A 24,705-nucleotide genomic window follows, 5' to 3' on the forward strand; every position below is an offset into this window, starting at 1 on the left:
CACTCTCTTGCATTATTTTCATTTATCTTTTATTATAGGCGGAGACATGGGACTAAAGATTCTCTTCTCGCAAAACCAGCTAATGTGCATATGAAAATAAAGCCTTTGAATCTTTTAAATACTCAGACTCACAAACCCCCATCACTGCTCACATCACTGCCAAGAAAGAAGAGTATTATGAGCCAGTCAATGCTCCTAAATATAGCCCCATTATGAATGTATTCATTTCATCACAGACTGCGACAGAATCCATTATGCAGCCACCGAGATGTTCTGGGTCACAAATATAGTTTCAGTTCATGTTCAAAGAGAGGAGCAGCTCTGTTTGGCTGACTCAAATGAAGTGTGTGTGTGTGTGTGTGTGTGTGTGTGTGTGTGTGTGTGTGTGTGTGTGTGTGTGTGTGTGTGTGTGTGTGTGTGTGTGTGTGTGTGTGTGTGTGTGTGTGTGTGTGTGTGTGTGTGTGTGTGTGTGTGTTACGCATCTCCTCGCTTTGTGACGCACGGGTCAGGTGGTTCCTCTAATAGCTGTCCGCGGTGCTGAATCAGACTCACACAGAGACGGAGAGAGCCTCCTCCTCACTAACTACTAACACAAGGTAAGGTTGTGATTGAATGCACGAACCACGCTACACTCTTTGCGTGTTTACTGTCACACGATATAAGAATAGAGAGGGAGGGGTTGTTGTGGTTTTTCTTTGTTACATCAGCTTTTGTTTCAGGAGCTGTTTACCAACCTGATGCACCGCCACATCTGTAGGGCGAAGAGGTCTCTTTGTTCTCATTTCGCTACGGATTATCCGAGATTGTTACCGTTTTTATCTTATAAGGGTAAAAAAACTAAACGTAAAAAATGATAACGAGGAAGTTTTGCGATTTTAAATTAGGTTGGGAAAATGAAAGAAAAAGTAAACGGACTTAAAAACGGCAGCAATTACGTTTGCATCGTCGCTTTTCGTGTGTTTTGCATCGCTTTCTGTGACTCCTACTCCTACAAAAGTTTCAATTATCAAAATAGTCTTATTTGTGCAGGAATTTGCATTAAAAAAAAACATGTTTGAGCGAATTTTGCACGCGCAGTTCAGGACAGGCACTTCATCTTTATCAAACGTTTTTTTTTTTCCATTCCGAGTAAAAAGAAAACGGTAATAATAGCCGTTTTAAGCATATTAACGGTAAACGGGAGGGTTCCATGGAAACATCAGTCTTACCGGGTTGCCTTGACAACGGGGCCGTGACTCGCGGAGAGCAGCAATTTGAAGAACTAATGAGATTTGCACGAGAGCTGAATAGCGCTGTTATTACTGCTGCAAACAGGAGGGCTGCAGCAGCAACAGGCAGCAACACACTGAACACCCAGTTATATATTTATTATACATATTAATTAATTTATTTGTTAGTTATTTTTATGTAATCATTATTTTTAACATTATTTTATTTATTTGTATTATCATCATGTATTTATTTATTACTTTTATATTTATTATATATACACATTTGTAATTATTAATTGTATTAATTATTTCTATTAATTTCAGCATTATTTTATTTATTTTTATTATCATGTATTTATTTATTACTTTGATATTTTATTATATTTCTATAAATGTATTTTACATATACTATTATTATTTATTTTGTATTATTATCATTATAAACAAATATAGTGAATTAAATAGTGACCACCAGTTGCTTCTTAGCAATCATCCTGATTTGGTTACATTATTTTTTAAATGCAGCATATTTCATGTTTTCTTTAATGTCAAAAATAAAAAACAACAAGCATAATTCAAGTTAACCGGACAAAGAAACAGTTTTTGTTGTTGTTAACAGGATTTGGTCAAGTTAATATAAATATTGTTTAAGTTAATTGAGGCACTAAAATGGTTTTAAAAAGATACCTGATTTAAGTATTACACCTTTTTTGGTATTGCATATTCATTTACAGATTGAGAGATGTTGTTCTCAATTACTCTGTTCAAATATAGATTATACACTGTTAGTTTGACCTGGTTTAAACCCGAGTGCTTTTACATCAGTGTCTCTGCGGTCTATCATCACACCGGACATTCAAAGTGACGATGAGAGCGAAAGGCTTTCACGGTAAATGCCACGGTGGTATCCGTTGTGAACATGTCAGCTTTACGTGTAAAAAGGTCATCTCTGACTTCGGTCTCTTTGTGTCTCTCCTCTGCAGGCGTCACCATGCCGTCACTCCCCACAGGCAAACCTTTCCTCATCTGTTGCACCCACTTCATCTTCCTCTTCGTCTTCCTCTTCGCCTCCTCTCACGTTCGGGGGGCTTCTCTCCGGCAGCGAGGAAGTGAATCCCAGAGAGGAGGAGGAGGAGGAGGAGGAGGAGGCGACTTCCTGCAGAGCCCCAACGACGACATGCTCAAAGCTCTGGAGTTCATCGAGAGCCTGCGTCAGAGGAGCGGCACGAGTACGGGATACGATGTAGACGACGCCGAGAAGCTGAGAGCGATGCTGAGGCTGGCTCCGAAAGAGGAAGAGGAGGATGAGGAGGATGATGAAGGCAGGGAGGATAAGAGTGAGGAGCTGCTGCAGGCTGTGCTCAGCACCCTCCAGGAGACGGAGCAAGCCTCAAAACAGACGCCGCTTCGCCCCAGGGTGCAACAACACGGCATCAAGCCCCACAGGAAGATGCCGCTGATGTTTGAGGATGAGGAAGAGGGCGAGGGCGACGAGGAAGAAGAGGGAGAGGAGGGGCCGGATCTGGCGCCTTTCAAACGCACAAACGAGAACGTGGAGGGGAAGTACACGCCGCAGAATCTGGCCACGCTGCAGTCCGTGTTCGACGAACTGGACAAGATGACCAGCGTGAAGACGAAGAGGCAGGAAGAGGAAGAGGAGGATGACGAAGATGAGGATATGTTCAACGTGAGGAACGTGGCGTATGACGACGAAGGAGGGGATCTCGCAGACTGGGGAGAGGGGGAGGAAGTCAAACAAGAGGAGGACCGACGGACCGATTATGACGAAGAAGCGGACGACGACGAGAAAGACAACTACCCGGTCAAGAGGTCAAGAGACACGGACGAAGTCGCCAATCTCGTAGACTATTACCTCCTGAAGGTGCTGGAGAAAACGGAGGAAGAGGAGCACAAGAGAGAGATAGAGGAAGAGGAGAAGAAGAGAGAGGAAGAGGAGAAGAAGAAGAGGGACACCATGGATCCGAGGACCATCTACCAGCTCATACAGATCTCACAGAAATACCAGATCCCCCCGGAGGACCTGGTGGACATGCTGAACACGGGAGAAACCACCGAGCCACGAAAACCCTCTCCGGTGTCCCCGAAGAAGACGCACAAGTTTCCCGAAGAAACGTTCTTCAACAGACGATTTCCTGAGAGGCAGAAGACCCCCGAAGAAAGGCGGACGGAGGAGATCCTGAGCATCCTGGGGTTAGGAGGCGACGAAGACAAAACTCCCGTCAGGAAGCAGTACTCCTCCTACTCCTCGCCGTCATCACAACGGAGACCCCTCCCCTCCGGCACGTTACGGGACGACTACGACGACACCTTGGACGAAGACGAGCTGGCGGCGTATCTAGCGGCTCAGATGCTCGTTCGGTATCCGATAAACAGAAACAGAAACAACAAGGTGAGCCAAAAGCGGGAGGAACCGAGCGGCGCCGGCTCCTTTGAGCGGGCGATGCAGGCGTACTTTGATCAGATGGACTCGGGTAGAAAGGAAAGGAGACACACGGAGGACGAGGACGAGGAGGATAAGACGAAGGGTTTTGATAATGAGGCGGTGATGAAACTAATGAGCTACCTGAGCCCAGACACTGAAGAGAGAGAGAGCGACGCCAAAACTGAACAGGAGAAATAAAGCCTGGAGATAGATGTATAGTATATATAAATATATATATTGTTTTGGTGGAGAATAAAGTATTTTGAAGAATAAAATGAAATGCAGTTCAGTAGGTTTACAACCGTTCTTATTTATTAGCAGAGATGTGAGTTCAGACATTCATTTGATGCTTCTTCTTTTTTTAAACAATCCGTACATGTGACTCACCAGCCTTTCAACACACACACACACACACACACACACACACACACACACACACACACACACACACACACACACACACACACACACACACACACACACACACACACACACACACACACACACACACCACACACACACACACACACACACACACACACACACACACACACACACACACACACACACACACACACACACACACACACACACACACACAAATCAGTGTTGGATCCTTGTGTTTTTTTGGGGTAATTCTTTCTTAAATGTGGTCATATGTGACATTCCTGAGGTTAATAAAGCATTGACTTTATTTTTTCCTTACTGTGTAGTGTTTCTTCATTTCCTCACCATCACACAATGCCTGACATGTATCACCGCTGAGAGTACAAAAACATATTTACACGTAATAAAGAGACTACTTTCAGTCGTAAAACCCTGAGATTAATTAACATGAGGCTTTAAAAGGCACTTAGTGTGTCAAACATGATTACAATTGTTCAAAACGACACAGATTGTGGCTGTTGGAGGACCACAGCATGACGTCAAATGAGTCATTATTACTCAATTAAAACGAGAAATAATGAACCTTTTGTTTCAAGTTTTGAAAAGTGAGAAATCCTTGTCTTCAGTAGGTGGGCTTGCTCATGTATTCCTCCATCGTCTGTGAGGAGAGGAGAACAATAAAAACATCAACAAATATTAATGGGTTAGGGTTAGGCCACAAAACCTTTATTTTCTATTTTATTTAATTATATATTTTATTTGACAGGAATGGTGCACAACAATAGAGCGGTGCAGGGATGGCGTGTTTACCCGGAAGTAAGCTGCTGGTTCCCTCGACACAAAGCGACGGGATTTCTCAATAGCATTTTGGAAAATAGCTTGAAATAAGGTCTGTGGAAAACGAACCTGTTTGATAAATGCATGTTTTGTTCAACCGGATAATCTCCACACGTCTACCCTACTTTTATACATTTCGAATCATAAATCTAATGGCCAGAAGCAAAATGCTAATGTTATGCTAAAGGTAGTACAGCCGAGTACAGCAGCACGACTTCAACGTCACGCCAACTTATGATCCATATTCAAACATACAGATTCTAAATGGAACAAGTTGAAGCGTTTGTTTGAACAGTTAGCAGGAGGCAGGGACTTGCTTTCAAGCAGAACAGAAACAAACTTAGAGGAGTGTTTACGTGTTCGGCGTAATAACGTACAACGTCCTCGACAACTTCTGTAGTCCTATTCAGCCACTTGGTAACAACCATCGTTTTTCAGACACGTAAACTCTTCAGAAATCACCATTGGCTCTGAGACGAGGGAACAGGAAGTGGGGAAATGCTGACTCACTTCCAGGTTTTAGGACGTCACTGCACCACTCTATTAACATTGATGTAAATGTGTCAGAGTTAGCCAAGACATTTTCTATCTGTACTCAGATTTATAAATGTAGTATAACGTTCTGTTTTAAAATCGATAAAAAACATGCAACACAGACGCAAACAATTCAGGACAAATAAAAACATGCAAATTACAAAGACAGTGAAATGTTAGAGCAAAGGAAATGAAACTGATCGTACAATATTTACATTACACACCGAATCAGGAAGTAATCTGGACTTAAGTTTCTAAGAAAACACAGTACAAGTAATGACCACAAACCATTGCAAACACAACATGAAATTGGAAAAAATGTAAAACTATTGAACTCACGCTTTGCATGTTGTGTGTTTTCGGTTTATCGGTGTCAACATAATTGTTTAAAAAGCTGCTATTCATTTAGTTTTTCCTCTCTCTTGATTTTTCTTGTCCAAATGTTGTATTTTCTCCCTGTTTTTATTCTTTTGTGATGTTTGTATTGCCGAGTCATCATCCATATGTGTATTTTTTGCCAGTTTATACTGCATATATAGTACATAAAGCTCACAGTACCTCCTGCAGAGTGTCCGCCTCCTCCATGGAAGCACTCACAGCCACTTTGGACGTTTCTAAAACTTCTCCTCCCATCAAGAACTCGTCCAGGATGTAGTACGCCTTCTCAAAGTTAAAAATAAGGTCCAACTCACACACCTGCACACAGAAACACACACCAGTTACACAACAGACCAAGGACACTTTGGTTTAAAGTAATGTAAGGTAATAACAACAGGAGATACGATGATAAACAACTGTTTTCAGGGCCTGATTGAATATTGAAAAGATTGTAGGAATGGCAGGTTGATAAAGAAATATGGGAAATTAAATTAAAACAGAAATGATATAATGAGCGTCTTTTCACTCCATTTTCTTTTTAAACACTTTTTGAGGTTTAATTGTTTGGATTTTGGTAAAGAAAACAAGAGCAGAGGCGACTTGTGGACACCAGAGGGAGACACACTGATGAAGAGCACAGAAGTAGTACTCACATTTAGTCCATTTGTATTTTCTACTCAATAATACTTGAGCTGTCAGATATATCTAGAGCAGGGATGGGCAAATGGCGGCCCAGGGATTAATTTATAAACAACGTAATTAATTTAAAAAATATATATATATATATTATTTTTTATTTTTGTACTTGTAGTACTGATACCGTCCACTAGACTCCTAGTTACGTCGCGAGCTGCGTACATGATTTTGTTCGGCAGCCAAATACCTTGAAATAATCTGTGACGCGTTTGTGTGTATTGTGTTTGTTTCCCGGGGAAACACTCACAAGAAACATCGGCTGTTGTTATGCCTGCTGTGACGTTAAGTTACCGCTTGTAATTATGCCTTTACAAGCTTAAAAGTTGTATTTATCGTCTGAATTTGGCGAAACAAGTTTAATATTCTAAAAACCAAGACTTTGTTTATTTGAAATCAGATGAAAACAAACGGACCCTGCCGTGTTATCTATGATTACTATACACTTTTCATTCATAATTTCAGCGGGAGGGAGGGGGAGCGGCGCTGAGGAACAGCAGAGTGCGGGTTGACAGGTGTCTGTGTTGACACTCCCCTTATTGTGCGTCAGCAGAGACAGGCTACAAGTGTCTTAGGTTCAAGTTAGACGACTAATGTCTGGGTTAGTGTTCATGACTTCATGTTTATGTCATCTTAATGGTTCATCTCAATGCACACACATTTTCCGTGCTTTCCAATAGTTTAAAATAGTTTTATTCCACTGTTAAATAACCTGTTCAATACAAACATGCCACTTGTACAAATTAAATAACATTTCTGTGAACTGATATTTGTTTAGTGAGCTTATCAGAGGATGTTCCCTGAAAGATTCTAAAATGTCAATGAAGATGTCAGACTTAATTTGTTAATAAATACATGGAATGTGTGTGTGTGTGTGTGTGTGTGTGTGTGTGTGTGTGTGTGTGTGTGTGTGTGTGTGTGTGTGTTCCAAGTGAATCTGCGGCCCCCTGGTGACCAGTACATCAATGATGTGGCCCCCACCACCATCCAAGTTGCCCATCCCTGATCTAGTGGATTAAAAAGTACAATATTTACCTCCAAATGATATGTAAGTACACGTTTAAAGCATATTTAAAAAACAAGTCATTTCATGGTCAAAGATAGAAAATGATGTCCACTTCCTCATCCTATTGGCTCATTTCATTTGAGAAATACTTTATAAACAGGCATTGTACTTTATTGTTTTTTAAAATGGTTAATGAACATTACCCAAGATTTGTTTTTTTATTTTGTTAGTACCAAAGAAAATGTTATTATTAATATATTTTTTTAAAGAATCCCACATAAATAAGGCAAACAATAGGCCATGTTTCTTTGTTTTGTTTATGTTAAAAATATTGTATTTTGAACAAAGCGAAACCAAGTCAATAAATAAAAAGATATTCAGGAATTTGTGGCTGAATGAAGCCCAATCTTTTAGAAAAAAGTAGGAAATCTTAATGACATTAACGGATTTAAAGCTTGATTAATGATAACTTTTTGACTGTGTGTGTATTTCCTAACTTCAGCTGTACTTACGTTCCCAAAGTATTTGTCCAGCAGCTCCACGTATCGGTGCAGAACCTCGAGGGCCAGCAGCTCGTTGTCGTTGTTCTCCAGACCCGAACAGAAGTACAGGCTGGCGTACCTGCACCGGAAAATAATATACATCACTGTATTATAATTATTGATTCATTAATTATAACATGTGTACGTACGTATCTTATATGTAATCCCTAACAATTTGTTTTTATGAATAATATGAACCTGCAAAGCACGATAAAAACAGCATCATATTATTTTGTGTGGCAAAAATGTGTAAATAAGCGGCATTCTGCAAAATGAATACCTATATTTTTGAAACTTGAGTACATTTTGCTAATATATCTGTATTTAAAAAAAGCTAAATATAAATCTAAGGCAAGGCAAGGCAAGGCAAGTTTATTTATATAGCACCTTTCAACACAAGGCAATTCAAAGTGCTTTACAAAAATGGAAGACATTAAGAAAATGGCATTTAAAATCAGTCATTAAAAATAAAAGATAATAAAATAAACATTAAAAGAAAAAATACATGGATAAAAGTTACAGTGCAGTTTAAGATATGAACAGTTCAATTAAAAGCAGCGACAAAAAGAAAAGTCTTCAGCCTGGATTTAAAAGTAGTAAGAGTTGCAGCGGACCTGCAGGTTTCTGGGAGTTTGTTCCAGATATTTGGAGCATAATAACTGAACGCTGCTTTACCATGTTTAGTTCTGACTCTGGGGACAGAAAGCTGACCAGTCCCTGAAGACCTGAGAGTTCTGGATGGTTCATAATTTAGCAGTAGGTCAGACATGTATTTTGGGCCTAAACCATTCAAAGCTTTATAAACCAGCAACAATATTTTGAAATCTATTCTTTGACACACAGGAAGCCAGTGTAAGGACTTCAGAACAGGAGTGATGTGATCCACTTTCTTAGTGTTAGTGAGGACTCGAGCAGCGGCGTTCTGAATCAGCTGAAGCTTTCTAATAGATTTTTTAGTGAGACCTGTAAAGACACCATTACAGTAGTCCAGTCTACTGAACATAAAAGCATGGACAAGTTTTTCCAAATCCTGCTGTGACATTAGTCTTTTAATCCTGGATATGTTCTTTAGGTGATCGTAGGCTGATTTAGTAACTGTTTTAATGTGACTGTTGAAACTCAGGTCAGAGTCCATGACTACACCTAGATTTCTGGCTTCATCTGTTGTTTTGAACATTGCAGACTGAAGCTCAGCGCTAACTTTTATACGTTCTGCCTTGGCTCCAAAAACCATTACCTCAGTTTTATCTTTGTTTAATTGGAGAAAGTTCTGACACATCCAGTCATTGATTTGTTCAATGCACTTACACAGTGTTTGAATTGGAGCATAGTCTCCTGGTGAAATTGTTACATAAATTTGTGTGTCATCCGCATAGCTATGGTAACTTATTTGGTTGTTTTTCATTATCTGAGCCAGTGGTAGCATGTAGATGTTAAAGAGAAGAGGCCCCAAGATGGAGCCTTGAGGTACCCCACATGTCATATTTGTCAACTCAGATGTGTATTTACCTATAGAAACAAAGTTTTTTCTGTCCTTTAAGTAGGACTCAAACCAATTTAGAACTGTTTCCGAAAGTCCCACCCAGTTTTCTAGTCGGTCTAGTAATATGTTGTGGTCAACAGTATCAAACGCAGCACTGAGATCTAATAATACTAACACTGAAGTTCTGCCACTGTCTGTGTTTAAGTGGATGTCATTGAAGACCTTTACAAGAGCAGTCTCAGTGCTGTGGTTTGGACGGAATCCTGACTGGAACACATCCAAACAGTTATTTAAATGCAAGAAGTTACTCAACTGTTGAAATACAACTTTTTCAATGATTTTACCTAGAAATGGCAGGTTTGATATTGGCCTGTAATTGTTCATTACTGAAGCATCTAGATTATTCTTTTTTAAGAGCGGTTTAATGACTGCAGTTTTCAGGGCCTGTGGAAAAATACCTGAGTGAAGAGATGTGTTTACTATATGAAGTAGATCTGAGGCCATGCAATGAAAAACATCTTTGAAAAATCCTGTTGGAATAATATCAAGGCAGCAGGAGGAGGATTTCAGAAGTTGAATAATGTCCTCTAAATTTTTATCATTAATCTGATGGAATTGCGTCATGGTGTTTGAATTGATATTAGGTGGACACAGGGACAACACATTTGCTGTACCTGATGCAGAGGCACTGACTGCTTGTCTAATTTTCTGAATTTTGTCAGTGAAGAAGGAGGCAAAATCATTGCACGCCCTGGTGGATAGAAATTCAGAGGCTACTGACACTGGGGGGTTAGTTAGTCTGTCGACGGTAGCAAACAAGGCACGTGCGTTGTTTTTGTTTTTGGTAATGATGTCAGAGAAGAAAGACTGTCGTGCGTTTTTCAATTCCAAATTATAAAGGCCAAGTCTCTCTTTATAGATTTCAAAGTGAACCTGGAGATTGATTTTTTTCGCCACCTACGTTCAGCTTTTCGACACTCTCTTTTTTCTGTTCTCACGGTCATGGCCTTTCTCCATGGAGATATTTTCTTGCCAATCACTTCCTTTACCTTAGTTGGAGCAATGGTATCTATAACATTTTTAATTTTTGAATTAAAATGATCTACTAGCTCATTTACTGAGATGTTAGCAGGGGCAAGTGTGGATGAAAAATTATGAGTAAACATTTCCCTAGTATTTTCAGTTAAATATCGCTTTGTGGTTACCTCTTTCTGAACATTTTTGTGAACAGAAATAGAGCTCTCAAAGAAAACACAGGAATGATCAGATAGTGCAACATCAGTCACCACAACTTTTGAGATATTCAGACCCTTTGAGATAATTAAGTCTAGAGTGTGCCCCTTATTGTGCGTGGGCTCCGCCACATGCTGAGTCAGTCCATAGTTATCAAGAACACAAAACAGTTCTTTAGCCCCTCTGTCCTGGGGGTTGTCAACATGGATGTTAAAATCACCAACAATGACTAGACGGTCAAAGTCAATACACACTATAGACAGCAGTTCAGTAAAGTCATCAAAAAAGCTTGCACAGTATTTGGGTGGTCTATAGATATTTAGGAACAGAGCTCGAGAGGAGCATTTCAGCTGAAGGGCCACATATTCAAAAGAAGCAAAGTCCCCATAAGATGTCTTCCTGCATTGAAGGGAGTCATTGAACAAAATAGCAACTCCACCCCCTTTCTTATGCATTCTTTCCTGACTCATAAAACTAAAGTTGGGAGGGGTTGATTCGATAAGAACAGCTGCACTGTTATTTTGTTCAATCCAAGTTTCCGTTAAAAACATAAAATCGAGATTGTGCTCAGTGATAAAATCATTGATTAAAAATGTTTTTCCTGCCAAAGACCTGACATTTAATAAAGCTAGTTTAAGTTTGTTAAATACACTATCAGTAAGATGTGGCTGACATTGAATCACTGCTAAATTTGATAACCTCACACAAACGTTTGAGCACTTCTTGTTTCTAAGCTGATTCACCGCTCTTAATCTATTACCTATCAACACAGATATCGGCAAAGCTACAGGCAGGAAGGGCCCCGGCATGTGCTGGAAAGAGTTGCGAGTGCCAAACGCCCTTGAGCCTGGACCCAGCACATATCAGTAAGAGTTTGTTGCGTTTTGTACACACACATCCTTATCAGGCTTCGGAGACTGCAGATGCTTTCTTGAAGGGAGGGGAGGTGGTTGACGTAGGCACGGTGATGAAGAAGGGGGAGATGGTGCGCGTCTCTGCTTCGGTGATTTTGGTAGGCGTTGTGGAAGGGCGGGGGTAAAGGACATGCTGCCAGGGGGGGGAGGTGGTTGACGTAAGCTTGTCTTCGGTGATTTTGGTGGGCGTCGTTGAGGGGCGGGGGTAAAGGACATGCTGCCAACCCTGCGTATCGCCTTCATGCGGTCATCGAACTCCAGGGGGGAGGGCGAGGGTGAAAGGGTGAGCGGAGAGTAGAGAGAGCTGGGGGATGAATGAAGAGTATCCTCAAAGGCGTTGACAGGGGGGGTGACGGGCAGTGGAGACTCCTCCATTTGTGTCATAGGTCTCCCATAATCAGAACATTCCTCAGGCGGGTGCAGTGATACTTCTTCAGGGTTTTCTGCGCGATGTGTTGTGTTTTTCTCCTGTTTTGATTCCTCTTGCCGCTTGTCCTTGGCAGAGGGAACAGATTGATGACGCAGGCAGTTGAATATGAGGCTGCTTGTTTAACGATGGTCTGGAATACTGAAAAGATTAAAGTTTAATATCCTTTGTTTAGCATACAAGACATCTGATTATTATATCACACAGAATAATCTTGACATATAAACTAGCTATGAGTAAAACGTGTGGTCGTTATACCATTGTTATCATGAACTAAACATAAATAGGTATCTGGTTAAAGATGAACTGATTTGATATCCTAGAGAGGGTTAGTTATATTGTGAATACTTCACAAATTATTTACTAATGTATTTTGAAGAAACAAATAACAAGAACACAAGTCCAATTTTGTTTTTAGATTAAATTGTCCATTACCAAAACTGTTCACCTTAGGTCTAGCTTTAGACTTTGATAGTAAAGGAGTATTTAGGCTTATTTTTATATCTGACATTTTTTAAATATGTTGGCTATTCACTAGATAGACATTTATTGAGAACATTTCTGAAGATTGAATATTTGTTCAGTTTCTATTATTTCTATTTAAAACGTAATTTTAGAGTAACGAAGTCTGATGCTGAACTTGGAAAAATGTGTTAGCGGTCTGCATGTCGTAAACAAAGAGGCTTTGTTTGTTCAATCACCAGTTAAATCTGATACAGTAATAATGATCTACTTCAGTACCTGGTACTGTAATATGGTTTGGTATGATTGATTTGGCTAAAACTTAGTTTAACATCCTGATGTAACATTATGAGGTATGTTCATTTCTAAGGGTAAACAGATTGATAAAATGGATTATTGTTATTATTATTGATTAATTTGGAATATTAATTAAAAAGACACTGCAGGTTCACTTAGGAATACCTTGCAAGAACATTTGTCAGGCTTTGTGTTTCCCAGGGGCAGTACATTAATGAAGTGTATTGATAATTTGTTTGTTTAACATCTGAAGACAATTGTGCTGCGAACACGGGGAAAACTTTGTTGCATTGTTTGACATCAACACCATGATGTCACTAGTAAAAACTCCAGCTGGTAGAATATCAAAGTGCACTACTATAGGACATGAGATCTCGAGACTGACTTAGACTTTGCAAAGACTGAATGAATGTGAATTGATTTGTCAATTCCTGACTGTTACAGTAACACTGACCCACCGACAAGGTGATTTTATTTTGGGATGCACACAATGGTTTTGGCAATGGTTTTCTGACTATGCCATATTAGTTGAACCATTGTGAGACATGACGCATGAACTTTGTCTGACTCTGCATGATCCCTGCATGGCTTGATGACTATGTAGCTTGATTTTTAACATTGCTGATTCTTTTTGACAGGAGAAAGTGTTCCTGATGATGAGTCATAGGACTTTGAAATAACATTGTAGGAGCAGATGGGTGCTCTGAAGTATCTTATTTGGGAAATATGGTCTCTATGGTTTGGAGGACAATGTTTCCAGGAGGGGTATAATGGGTTTATTGTTCAATTTAGTAATTTAATTTTAAGATGTATTTGATAATATTTTGTTTCCATCCCAGGTGAAATCTTTCATTATTTCTTCTGTGACACATTGGTTTCAGATGTCTTTTTAAAAACTTGTCACGTGAATCTTTTAACCCTCACATGATCCAGAGGGCAAATGAAACAACTTTTTGCCTAAACAACTTTTTTCCTACATGGTTAAGCTCCTGATTGGGTTCTGCTAAAGACAGGTATGATTAAATGTATTGTTCGAAGTTGAGATCTGATTGGTTTCAGCACCGTGGCTGAACAATGTTGCAGGAGATGTTTGTTGTGTGTTTAGGAAATTGTGGGTAAGTAAAAACACAACCCAAACAACATTTCATGGTTTCAAGAAGTTTAAAAATTATAGATAAGACTCTAAGACCTAGTGGTCGACTTTAGGCTGTTAACCCAGAATGCAAGTGCTATTTTCTACCCAGGTCAAAGCTGTCTTTTCCCCTTGCAATCTTGAGGAGGGAAGATGGATCATTCTGAGGCAGATGTTTTAAGGAGCTGCTCTGGAGGCAGACTGGAGTATCAATGAAGGCAGCTGGATGACTTCCAGCTATTCTTCTACTGCTATTGTCTTATGGGTTTGGGTCAACACGAAGAATAAAACCCAAAACTTCTGAGATGATTTACAGCCAAGTATATTAGTAATCTCAACACTCCAGAGAACATATAGAAGATCTACCGTTAACTGTTCTTTTACTGAAGTCTCAGTTTTTCTGACTACAGTTCCATCGAATTCAAATGGTAATGATGTTGCTTCAGATGTCATCAAGGGATTTTGCTATGAGATGGGACATTACAGCATGAAGGCTAAGATAACAATTCCATCTAAAGGCTACGCATGGAGATTGGAACGTGCACACCCTGAAGAAGTGTTTACTGGACAATAAAACAGAAGCAGAACGAGTGGACGCCAGTTACATCTTGCTATAAGTGTTTTGGAAGATTTTTTTATTATGTATAATCGAGTATTAAATTGCATGTTACTTTGTTATTAGGTTATGTATGTAAGTTTGTTAAACTTGAATGGGATAAATAGATTTTTTCCTCTTAAGCATACTGAGGTTTTTAAATGATTTTCCATTTAAGTAGAGTAGATTAGCGCAAATTGTCTTTTCTTCCACTTTTTGTGTTATAATCAAAAAGGTGGTTTTTTTGGCTATTTGTGAGTAGGTACAGTACAGGTGACCTGTGACTTCTGCCTTGAGTAAAATGATTACCCATTGATAAATGTTTTTCAGAAAGTCATTTTGGGCTTTCGAGGGCGGAACTCAGTAGGTTATTTGTAATAATTATTATTTTTGATTGTGTGACCTTAATTAATAAAAGGAGGGAGTGTTATGGCAGAATGTTTATCACGGCGTATTTCTGGTATATTCATTAATGTCACATGGTATTAAGCAACAGTATAGTGGACTGTGTGGTGTTCATTTGGTTTGCTGGAAGGAGGCCCATCTATAGGCAACCAGCTGACACTCTTCACCAGCAGTTGTATACATTGGAATGTGTGGTAGCTGCTAAATAAGGTCATGACATCTGGGATCATGTAGAACTCAGAGGATGCAACATGTATGACTGTATAAGGTTGGAACATGTCCAAGTTCAGGAGAACTGACAATGTGTGTGCGTTAAACATGTTGAGGGAACATGTTCGTGTGTCATTTAGAAAAGTATATCTAGCCCTGTGTTTCTTCTGTTCTGGGGGGGCAGTTCCACGATTGGCTGCTGTGGCAGCAGGTAATGTTTCCCCATTATTGTTTGTTTGTTGCAACAACTAAATAATAATTACTGATCAGCTATATCTGTGTTTGTGTTTTATTGACTCCTCTCTGTTTCATTCTTTCCTGTTGTGAGAGTGCTGGATCTCCACAACAGTTTTATTTTCTGATACTGCGTGAGTTCCCTGACACACCGGGGACACATAGTTATGTATACAAGACACCAAAAAGTGCATTTTGCATGACAGGTCCCCTTTAAGTAAAGGATCCGAGTACTTCTTCTACTTCCCCCTCCTCTGCTTTGACCTTTACTCTTTCCATGTATTGTTAACACATTGTTGACTGTGAGTGTGTGTGTGAGTGTGAGTGTGAGTGTGAGTGTGAGTGTGAGTGTGAGTGTGTGTGTGTGTGTGTGTGTGTATTTAGAAGCTTAAGCACAGGAAACACGAGTTAATCATTAAACGCAGACAAAGGAAAATTCTGCTTTTATACCTGCAGTAAAAGAGACCGCTGATAAACAAAGCGATACTAGTGCGGGGGGAAGAAGTACTAGAAACTAGTTATAGTACTAGTAATATTACACTTAAGTAAAAGAAGAAAAAAAACTGTATTAAAACACTCTGGTCTTTATTTGAGTTATGTTATATTCAGCTGGGTAGCTTCACCACAAATATCATATATTAATAGTTGACTTATACTTTGTAGGCAAAACTTAAATCTGTGAAGTATCGAGAAACTCAAGCTGTACAGTAATCGTACCATTTTGTTTGTTATCGTATTGTTTTGTTTGTTATAGTATTGTTTGCATTGTATCGTATCGTATTTTATATCTTATCGTCTTGCATTGTATCATATTGTATCTTATCGTACCATAAGGTATCGTAATATATCATTTTGTGTCATATCGTTTTGTAACGTTTTATGTTGTATCGAATAGTTTTGGATTGCTTCGTATCGTTTTGTATTGTGACATATCGTATTAAAACGTATCGTATTGTATCGTATCATTTTGTTTCTTATAGTATCGTTTTGTGTCTTATCGTATTGTATCCTATCATTTTGTATCGTAACGTTTTGTATCTTATCGTAGCATATCGTATTGTTTTGTATCATTACATTTAATTGTTTAACATATTGTATCGTATTGTTTTGTATCGTATCGTTTTTTATGTAATGACAGCGTATTGTATCGCATCGTATTGTTTTGTATCTTATCATATCGTATTGTAGTGTATCATATTATTTGGTATCATTTCGTTTTGTAACGTTTTATGTTGTATCGTATAGTTTTGTATCGTTTAGTATTGTAACATATCGTTTTTTATCGTATTATAACGTATCGTATTGTATCGTTTTGTGTCTTATCGTATTGTATCCCATCATTTCGGATTGTATTGTATTGTATCGTTTTGTATCTAATCACAGCGTATCGTATTTGTTGGTATCGTATTGTTTTCCATCTTATCGTATCTTATTGTAGTGTATCATATCGTATTGTATCGTATCGTATTGTAGTGTATCATTTCGTATCATATCGTATTGTAGTGTATCATTTCGTATCATATCGTATTATATCGTATCGTATTGTAGCGTATCATTTCGTATCGTATTGTTCTGTTTGCACCTCTTGTAAACGATCTTCAGGTCCCTCCAGTGCAGGAAGTTGCAGGATCGTGGTTGCCGTGCCAACACGAGCAGCATCATGTCACGGATCACCTTCTTTTTCTCCCGATCTGAAACCGGAGTGAACCATTTCTGAAGCCGAAGCTTCCCCTGCCGGCTGAAGAGCAGCAGGAAGCGCATCTGGGAGGAAAAGAGAGGAAAATACACACTTATAAAACATTCAGAAGAGTTAATGAAGTGTGTGTGAAGAGTAACTAGAGCACTGTCCAAGAGAGTGGTGCAGGGATGGGAAAAGTACACACATCCTGTACTCAAGTAGAAGTACAGATACTCGTGTTTACTCTGGTCAAAGTAGAAGTACTGACTAAACTTCTTTACTCAAGTAAAAGTAAAGAAGTATGGGCTTTGAAATGTACTTCAGTAAAAAGTACCCATAACTAGCAGCTATTTTAAAGAGTACCTGACCTCCCTTTATATTAATAGAACAATAATGTCATTGTTAACTAATGAAAGTTTCCATGCTGAAAAACGGCAACATGACAACGTTTTCATTGGTCCCTCTTCTTTAGAGAAGACCAGGAAATGATGGATACACGGATCGTGTTCAAATCAATAGGCACACAATGACTCTAAATAATAATGATCACGCCACCAAACACACATTCAAACTAAAAGAACCAGCCTGTTTAGGAAATGTAAGAAGTAGAAAGTACAGGTATTTGTGTTCAACATGTAAGAAGTAGAAAGTACAGGTATTTGTGTTCAACATGTAAGAAGTAGAAAGTACAGGTATTTGGGTTCAAAATGTAAGAAGTAGAAAGTACAGGTATTTGGGTTCAACATGTAAGAAGTAGAAAGTACAGGTATTTGTGTTCAAAATGTAAGAAGTAGAAAGTACAGGTATTTGTGTTCAAAATGTAAGAAGTCAAAGTAAAAAGTCGTCAGAAAAACAAGTCGTGGAGTAAAGTACTGATACCAGAAACATTTATTTAAGAACAGTGACAAAGTATTTGTACTCCACTACTTCCCACCTCTGGAGGTTTGTATACATTCCTTTATTTTCACTTTATGCCATATATAATTCTACTACTACTATTACTAATTGTCCTGTAGTAAATGATCCCAGTACTTTCTCAAGTATGTGAACTAGAGTATTGTACTAATAGAGGTTTATATACATTCCTTTATTTTCATTTATTAGGCTACTTTATACTTCTACTTGTATAGACTTAGGTAATTAATGTCATTCAGTGATATTATATATGTTCATCTGAAAAGGGGCATTCTGCATAATGAGTTCCTGTAGTTTGGTTCTTAAAGTATATTTTAAAACTTCTATACTAGACTTTCACTTGTAACAGAGTACTTCTACACTGTGGTATTACTACTTTTACACTGTGGTATTACTACTTTTACTTAAGTCAAATATCCCAGTACTTTCTCCACCTTTGATATTCTACAATAATATTAAACTTTACAAGGAGCCATCCTGCATAATGTGTACTTTTAAAAGCTCCTTTTGCTTATTATATTTCTGCACTTTTACTTAAAAAAAAGACTTTAAATGTCTGTTGGAAACTGTCAGCTCTCTAAATGCGGAGGTGTTCATCAGTGGCCCTCTACCGCCAGTCAGAAGAGGAGTGGAGAGATTCAGCAGATTGTTTGCACTGAACACGTGGCTTTCAACTGCCTGTACTCACCATTCTGTCCATTTTATTGACTTTTTCTGGGACCGCAGACATCTTTTTAAGACTGACTCTTCCTTCACACCCCAGCTCTCTCTACTCTCCGCTCACCCTTTCACCCTCGCCCACCCCCCTGGAGTTTGATGAGCAGATGAAGGAGATACAGAGGGTTGGCACCAAGTCCTTCCTGGAGTTCAATGCCCGCAGCATGAAGGCGATACGCAGGGTTGGCAGCATGTCCTTTACCCCCGCCCCTCCTCAACGACGCCCACCAAAATCACAGAAGCATAGACACGCACCATCACCCCCGTCACCATGCCTACCACAATCATCCGGACCAAAACGTCCTCCCCCCTTCAAGAAAGCATCTGCAGTCTCCGAAGCCTGATAAGGATGTGTGTGTACACAACGCAACAAACTCTAACTGATATGTGCTGGGTCCAGGCTCAAGGGCGTATGGCACTCTCAACTCTTTCCAGGACAAGCCGGGGCCCTGCCTGCCAGTAGCTTTGCTGATATCTGTGTTGATAGGTAATTAGGGATGTCCCGATCCGATCACGTGATCGGGGATTGGAGCCGATCACGTGATTTTCACGTGATCGGCGATCGGGAGAAAAAAATCGGGGATCGGAATTTTTCTTTTTTTTTTTTTTTTTTTTATAAAATATTTTTATACATTTTATTTAATGTTACAAAACAAAAATGACCATGTTCACGTCTTAAAGTCATCCTGAGGCCTTAGTTTTGGGTTAAAATTACACAACATCATGTATGTGTTGCTTCTTTTGGGCTTGTTTTCATAGACCTGGTTGCTTATTTCTCTCAAATCTGGCAACAGAGTGGGCAGGGCGCAGTGTCTAATAGTAGCAGTAAGCTAACAAGAGGCTACGTTCAGCTGGTGACTCGGGAGTCGGGACAGAGAAAATGTCAGGAGTTTGGAAGTATTATAAAATTGAAAGCGAAGGCAGTGTAACAGCCAGATGCAATGTTTGCAAGGCGGAGGTTCCGCGTGGTGGAAAGAACAGAACTACGTTCAACATGACCAATCTAATACAAACACCACCAACAACAACACGACGAGTACACAGCGGCCACTCAGGTAACGGCACTGAAACAACCGACACTTTCAGAGACTTTTAAAAGGAAAGAGAAACTACCCCAGAACTGCCAAGATAGCTGAATTCATCGCGTTGGATGACCAGCCGTTATCTGTTACCTTTTTTTTCCTCTTAATGCATTGCATAAAGATCTGATCGGGAAAAATCGGTATCGGCAGATTGTCAAAATCAAATGATCGGAATCGGATCGGGAGCAAAAAAAAGGTGATCGGGACATCCCTATAGGTAATAGATTGAGATCGGTGAATCAGCTTAGAAACAGGAAGCGCTCAAAAGTTTGTGTGAGTTTATCAAATTTAGAAGACGTGATTCCATGTCAGCCACAGCTTGTCACAAAAAATCCGACTGATAGTGTATTTAACAAACTTAAACTAGCTTTATTAAATGTCAGGTCTTTGGCAGGAAAAACATTTTTAATCAATGATTTTATCACTGAGCACAATCTCGATTTTATGTTTTTAACGGAAACTTGGATTGAACAAAATAACAGTGCAGCTGTTCTTATCGAATCAACACCTCCCAACTTTAGTTTTATGAGTCAGGAAAGAATGCATAAGAAAGGGGGTGGAGTTGCTATTTTGTTCAATGACTCCCTTCAATGCAGGAAGACATCTTATGGGGACTTTGCTTCTTTGTGGCCCTTCAGCTGAAATGCTCCTCTCGAGCTCTGTTCCTAAATATCTACAGACCACCCAAATACTGTGCAAGCTTTTTTGATGACTTTACTGAACTGCTGTCTATAGTGTGTATTGACTTTGACCGTCTAGTCATTGTTGGTGATTTTAACATCCATGTTGACAACCCCCAGGACAGAGGGGCTAAAGAACTGTTTTGTGTTCTTGATAGCTATGGACTGACTCAGCATGTGGCGGAGCCCACGCACAATAAGGGGCACACTCTGGACTTAATTATTCCAAAGGGTCTGAATATCTCTGAGGTTGTGGTGACTGATGTTGCACTCTCTGATCATTCCTTTGAGAGCTCTATTTCTGTTCACACAAATGTCCAAAAAGAGGTAACCACAAAGCGATATTTAACTGAAAATACTAGGGAAATGTTTACTCAGAATTTTTCTTCCACACTTGCCCCTGCTAACATCTCAGTAAATTAGCTAGTAGATCATTTTAATTCAAAAATGTAAACTGTTTAAAACACATTAAGCCGGATTTTGCCGATGTGTTTATGTGGATTCAAAAGTCATAAATAATCTACAAAACGGAGGAGACCGATCTGATCGGAGCAACTGTGACAAATAATCCAACTGAAACCGACATGGACAATGACTATGTTTTAAAAATGTGCTTATCCAGAAAAGCCTGGTTTGGACACTTTACGGGCAGAAGAAACATTTATATTAAAGAAAGAATTATACATTTCTGTCTTTTTATGCCTTTAATAGCTACTAACTTGAATTTTTATTCAAATTAATTAATCAATTATTTATTTATTTTTATTGTAATGTAGAGACAAGGCTTTTAGTGACAATCATGTATTGCGTTACAATTATATGTAAAAAAAAAAAAAAAAGAGAGTCTAAATATGATATTTGGCCTCAAATCATCTGAGGCCTGGCGCACCCCCTGCGATCTTTGGCGCCCCCCAGGTTGGGAACCACTGACCTAAAGAACATATCTAGGATTAAAAGACTAATGTCACAGCAGGATTTGGAAAAACTTGTCCTTGCTCTTATCTTCAGTAGACTGGACTACTGTAATGGTGTCTTCACTAAAAAATCTATTAGAAAGCTGCAGCTGATTCAGAACGCCGCTGCTCGAGTCCTCACTAACACTAAGAAAGTGGATCACATCACTCCTGTTCTGAAGTCCTTACACTGGCTTCCTGTGTGTCAAAGAATAGATTTCAAAATACTGCTGCTGGTTTATAAAGCTTTGAATGGTTTAGGCCCAAAATACATTTCTGATCTACTGCTAAATTATGAACCATCCAGATCTCTCAGGTCTTCAGGGACTGGTCAGCTTTCTGTCCCCAGAGTCAGAACTAAACATGGTAAAGCAGCGTTCAGTTATTATGCTCCAAATATCTGGAACAAACTCCCAGAAACCTGCAGGTCCGCTGCAACTCTTACTACTTTTAAATCCAGGCTGAAGACTTTTCTTTTTGCCGCTGCTTTTAATTTAACTATTCACATCTTAAACTGCACTGTAACTTTTTATTCATGTATTTTTTCTTTTAATGTTTTTAAATGCCTTTGTCTGAATGTCTTTCATTTTTGTAAAGCACCTTGAATTGCCTTGTGTTGAAAGGTGCTATATAAATAAACTTGCCTTGCCTTGCCTTGCCTACCTACCCTTGCCTAAAGGTAGGGTAGGTAATTCACTTCAGAAACACTTTTTGTTATATTCCATGGAATGGAATATAACAAAAAGAATAAAAGGAATAAATATAAACAAATATTTCATCTGTGGAAGCCGTAGTACTGTAAAAAGCACGACCAATCATCTGAGCCGGCCCGGCTAAAATAACTGGATGGCCTACCTGCCTGTCAGCCTTCCATCTGTGCACAAACTTATCTCGTGCCCTCATTGGTCATGTGCGCGTTCGTGTGTGTTGGAGGAGGGGCTCTGTAAGGAAGTCTGAAGGAAGGGGCAGATTTTTTTCGGCTGTGTACTTTCAAATTCTAGCGCACTCGAGCTGGCTTTACCTACCTTTAAGTAACATTTTTGAATCAAGTACTTTAAGTTATAATGCTGTATTTTTATATTTTAATAATACATTGATGGTTATGCTTTTGTGGTAAGGCTTTTAATGCCAGACTTTTACTTGTAACAGAGTATTTCAACAGAAGTGTTAGTACATATTCTTCAGCCAAAGATCTTTCCCTATCTCTGTGTTTATCTTGCTTTGCAAAAACAGGACGAACATCTTGTGGCTTAAGGGCAGATAAAACTAAAATGTGGTTTATGGGTTGCATGTCAACAGAGAAAAACACTCACACACACACACACACACCACACACACGCAGAATAACACTCCCACATTGAGCTGCTTGAAGCTAAAGTAAAGCACTCATGTGTGAGGTCACTGTTAGATTTCTCAACATGCAGAAACATCAGCAGGGAGTTGAACCGTCTGCAATCACAGAAACTCAGTGTGTTGCTCAACAAAACTAATGAGAGCTCTCCGCCCTGAGGAGCGCCAGATGTTTAGTGTTGCTGTCAAAACATGACAATTATATGTTTCTAACAGAGAACGAACAACTATTCGACTAGCCTTTTTACTTAAGTAAAAGTAGTAATACCACAGTGTAGAAACACTTTGCTACAAGTACAACTCTGGCATCCAAAACAGTATAATCAAGTGTTAAATCAGACTTTAGTTCCACCTGGAGTAAATTCACAAGCTACCCTGCAGTATACAAAGTCATTCAAACTAGCTGCACCTTTACCAGCTTTGAGAACACTTTCATGATCAATCATTAGAAAACATATCATATATATTATTCTGAAATGGACCAATCTGCACAATGACTACTTTTACTGTCGCTACTTTAACTATATTTTGATGATAATACTTTTCTACTTTTACTTGAGGAACATTTTGAATGCAGGACTTTTACTGTAACAGAGTATTCCTACACTCTGGTACTTCTACTTTACTCAAGTACAAGATCTGAGTACTTCTACTTTTACTCAAGTACACGATCTGAGTACTTCTCTTTTTGCTTTAGTACAAGATCTGAGTACTTCTACTTTTACTCAAGTACAAGATCTGAGTACTTCTACTGTTACTCAAGTACAATATCTGAGTACTTTTACTCAAGTACAAGATATGAGTACTTCTACTTTTACTCAAGTACAATATATGAGTACTTCTCCTTTTACTCAAGTACAAGATCTGAGTACTTCTACTTTTACTCAAGTACAAGATCTGAGTACTTCTCCTTTTACTCAAGTACAACATCTGAGTACTTCTACTTTTACTCAAGTACAAGACATGAGTACTTCTACTTTTACTCAAGTACAAGATCTGAGTACTTCTACTTTTACTCAAGTACAAGATATGAGTACTTCTACTTTTACTCAAGTACAAGATATGAATACTTCTCCCTCCTCTGCATGCAATCAAACTAATGTTGTCAAATAAACTTGAAAAAGTGGAGTAAAAAGTCCAATCTTTTCTACAAATTGGAGTGGAGTAGAAGTATAAAATAGAGTAAAGTATACGTTAAAACATATATAGTAAATGTACTAAATCACCTTCCACCACTGGCTTTAAAAAATGTAAAATATATGATTGTTCTTGTAGCCTACTTGTACCCAGATTCCTCATGTTGTTAAAATCATCAAAAACACATGTAATGTCCTGCAGTGTTTGGAGACTTGCATCCATTCGCCTGTCAGACACAACACTCAGAGCTCGCTATATAATGAAATGTGATCATTCTGACTAACTTTCCTGCTTGTTTTCCACCTGTTACACGTAGGAAAATCAGGAATTAAGCGACCTTTGATCAAGGAAGTAGCCTCACACAGTGTTTCTCTGTCAGAAAGTGATCGCTCTGCAGGACACTTTGCCTCGCGGACAGGTGCACGCGGCAACTACTGCAGAGAGCTTGGGTACTCACCATCCTGTCACCTGAGATGTAAAATCCTTCGGGTTTGTGATTTATCTCAGCACCCTGCAGTCCTCTCGTGCTGCTGTCGCGTTAATAGCAGAAAGCAGTGCGCGCTCCCACACATTCTCCAGGCGGAGCCGCGCCCCCGCTGCGCGCCCCCGACTCCCACAGACAGGTGAACCTGCTGTGGGTGGAGGACTGAACTCTCTAAATATATTGGAAAATAACAAAGACACTTTTTCCATTGTTGGACTGAGAGTGCTGCAGATCTTTTAAAATCCAAAAGTGCAAACAAGTCATAAAAGTGGCACTCTTTTGAAAT

The 24,705-nt window shown here is 39.2% G+C and overlaps 2 protein-coding genes across 2 annotated transcripts; one reads left to right on the plus strand and one right to left on the minus strand.

The window, feature by feature from the left end:
- The first annotated feature begins 534 nt into the window (after window positions 1–534).
- On the plus strand, window positions 535–4,359 carry scg2a (secretogranin II (chromogranin C) a). The gene is made up of 2 exons (XM_034122243.1): window positions 535–596; window positions 2,195–4,359. The coding sequence occupies exon 2, from the start codon at window positions 2,203–2,205 to the stop codon at window positions 3,850–3,852; it is 1,650 nt and encodes a 549-aa protein (XP_033978134.1). The 5' UTR covers window positions 535–596; window positions 2,195–2,202; the 3' UTR covers window positions 3,853–4,359.
- ap1s3a (adaptor related protein complex 1 subunit sigma 3a) lies at window positions 4,219–24,525 on the minus strand. Its single transcript, XM_034122258.1, has 5 exons — window positions 24,393–24,525; window positions 17,006–17,184; window positions 8,002–8,110; window positions 5,971–6,108; window positions 4,219–4,699 (listed from the first exon to the last, which is right to left on the minus strand). The coding sequence occupies exons 1-5, from the start codon at window positions 24,393–24,395 to the stop codon at window positions 4,664–4,666; spliced, it is 465 nt and encodes a 154-aa protein (XP_033978149.1). The 5' UTR covers window positions 24,396–24,525; the 3' UTR covers window positions 4,219–4,663.
- Between the last annotated feature and the right edge of the window lie 180 nt (window positions 24,526–24,705).

Source organism: Trematomus bernacchii, unplaced genomic scaffold, assembly GCF_902827165.1.
Source record: "Trematomus bernacchii unplaced genomic scaffold, fTreBer1.1, whole genome shotgun sequence".
NCBI classification, from domain to species: domain Eukaryota; kingdom Metazoa; phylum Chordata; class Actinopteri; order Perciformes; family Nototheniidae; genus Trematomus; species Trematomus bernacchii.

Bases quoted from the DNA above. Each gene is read 5' to 3' on its own strand.
- scg2a (XM_034122243.1), top strand. From the start codon at position 2,203: ATGCCGTCACTCCCCACAGGCAAACCTTTCCTCATCTGTTGCACCCAC.
- ap1s3a (XM_034122258.1), bottom strand. The intron at 6,109-8,001 runs GTAAGTACAGCT...TTCTGTGTGCAG, and splicing joins TGGACAAATACTTTGGGAAC to GTGTGTGAGTTGGACCTTAT. The intron at 4,700-5,970 runs GTACTGTGAGCT...CTCTCCTCACAG, and splicing joins AGGCGGACACTCTGCAGGAG to ACGATGGAGGAATACATGAG.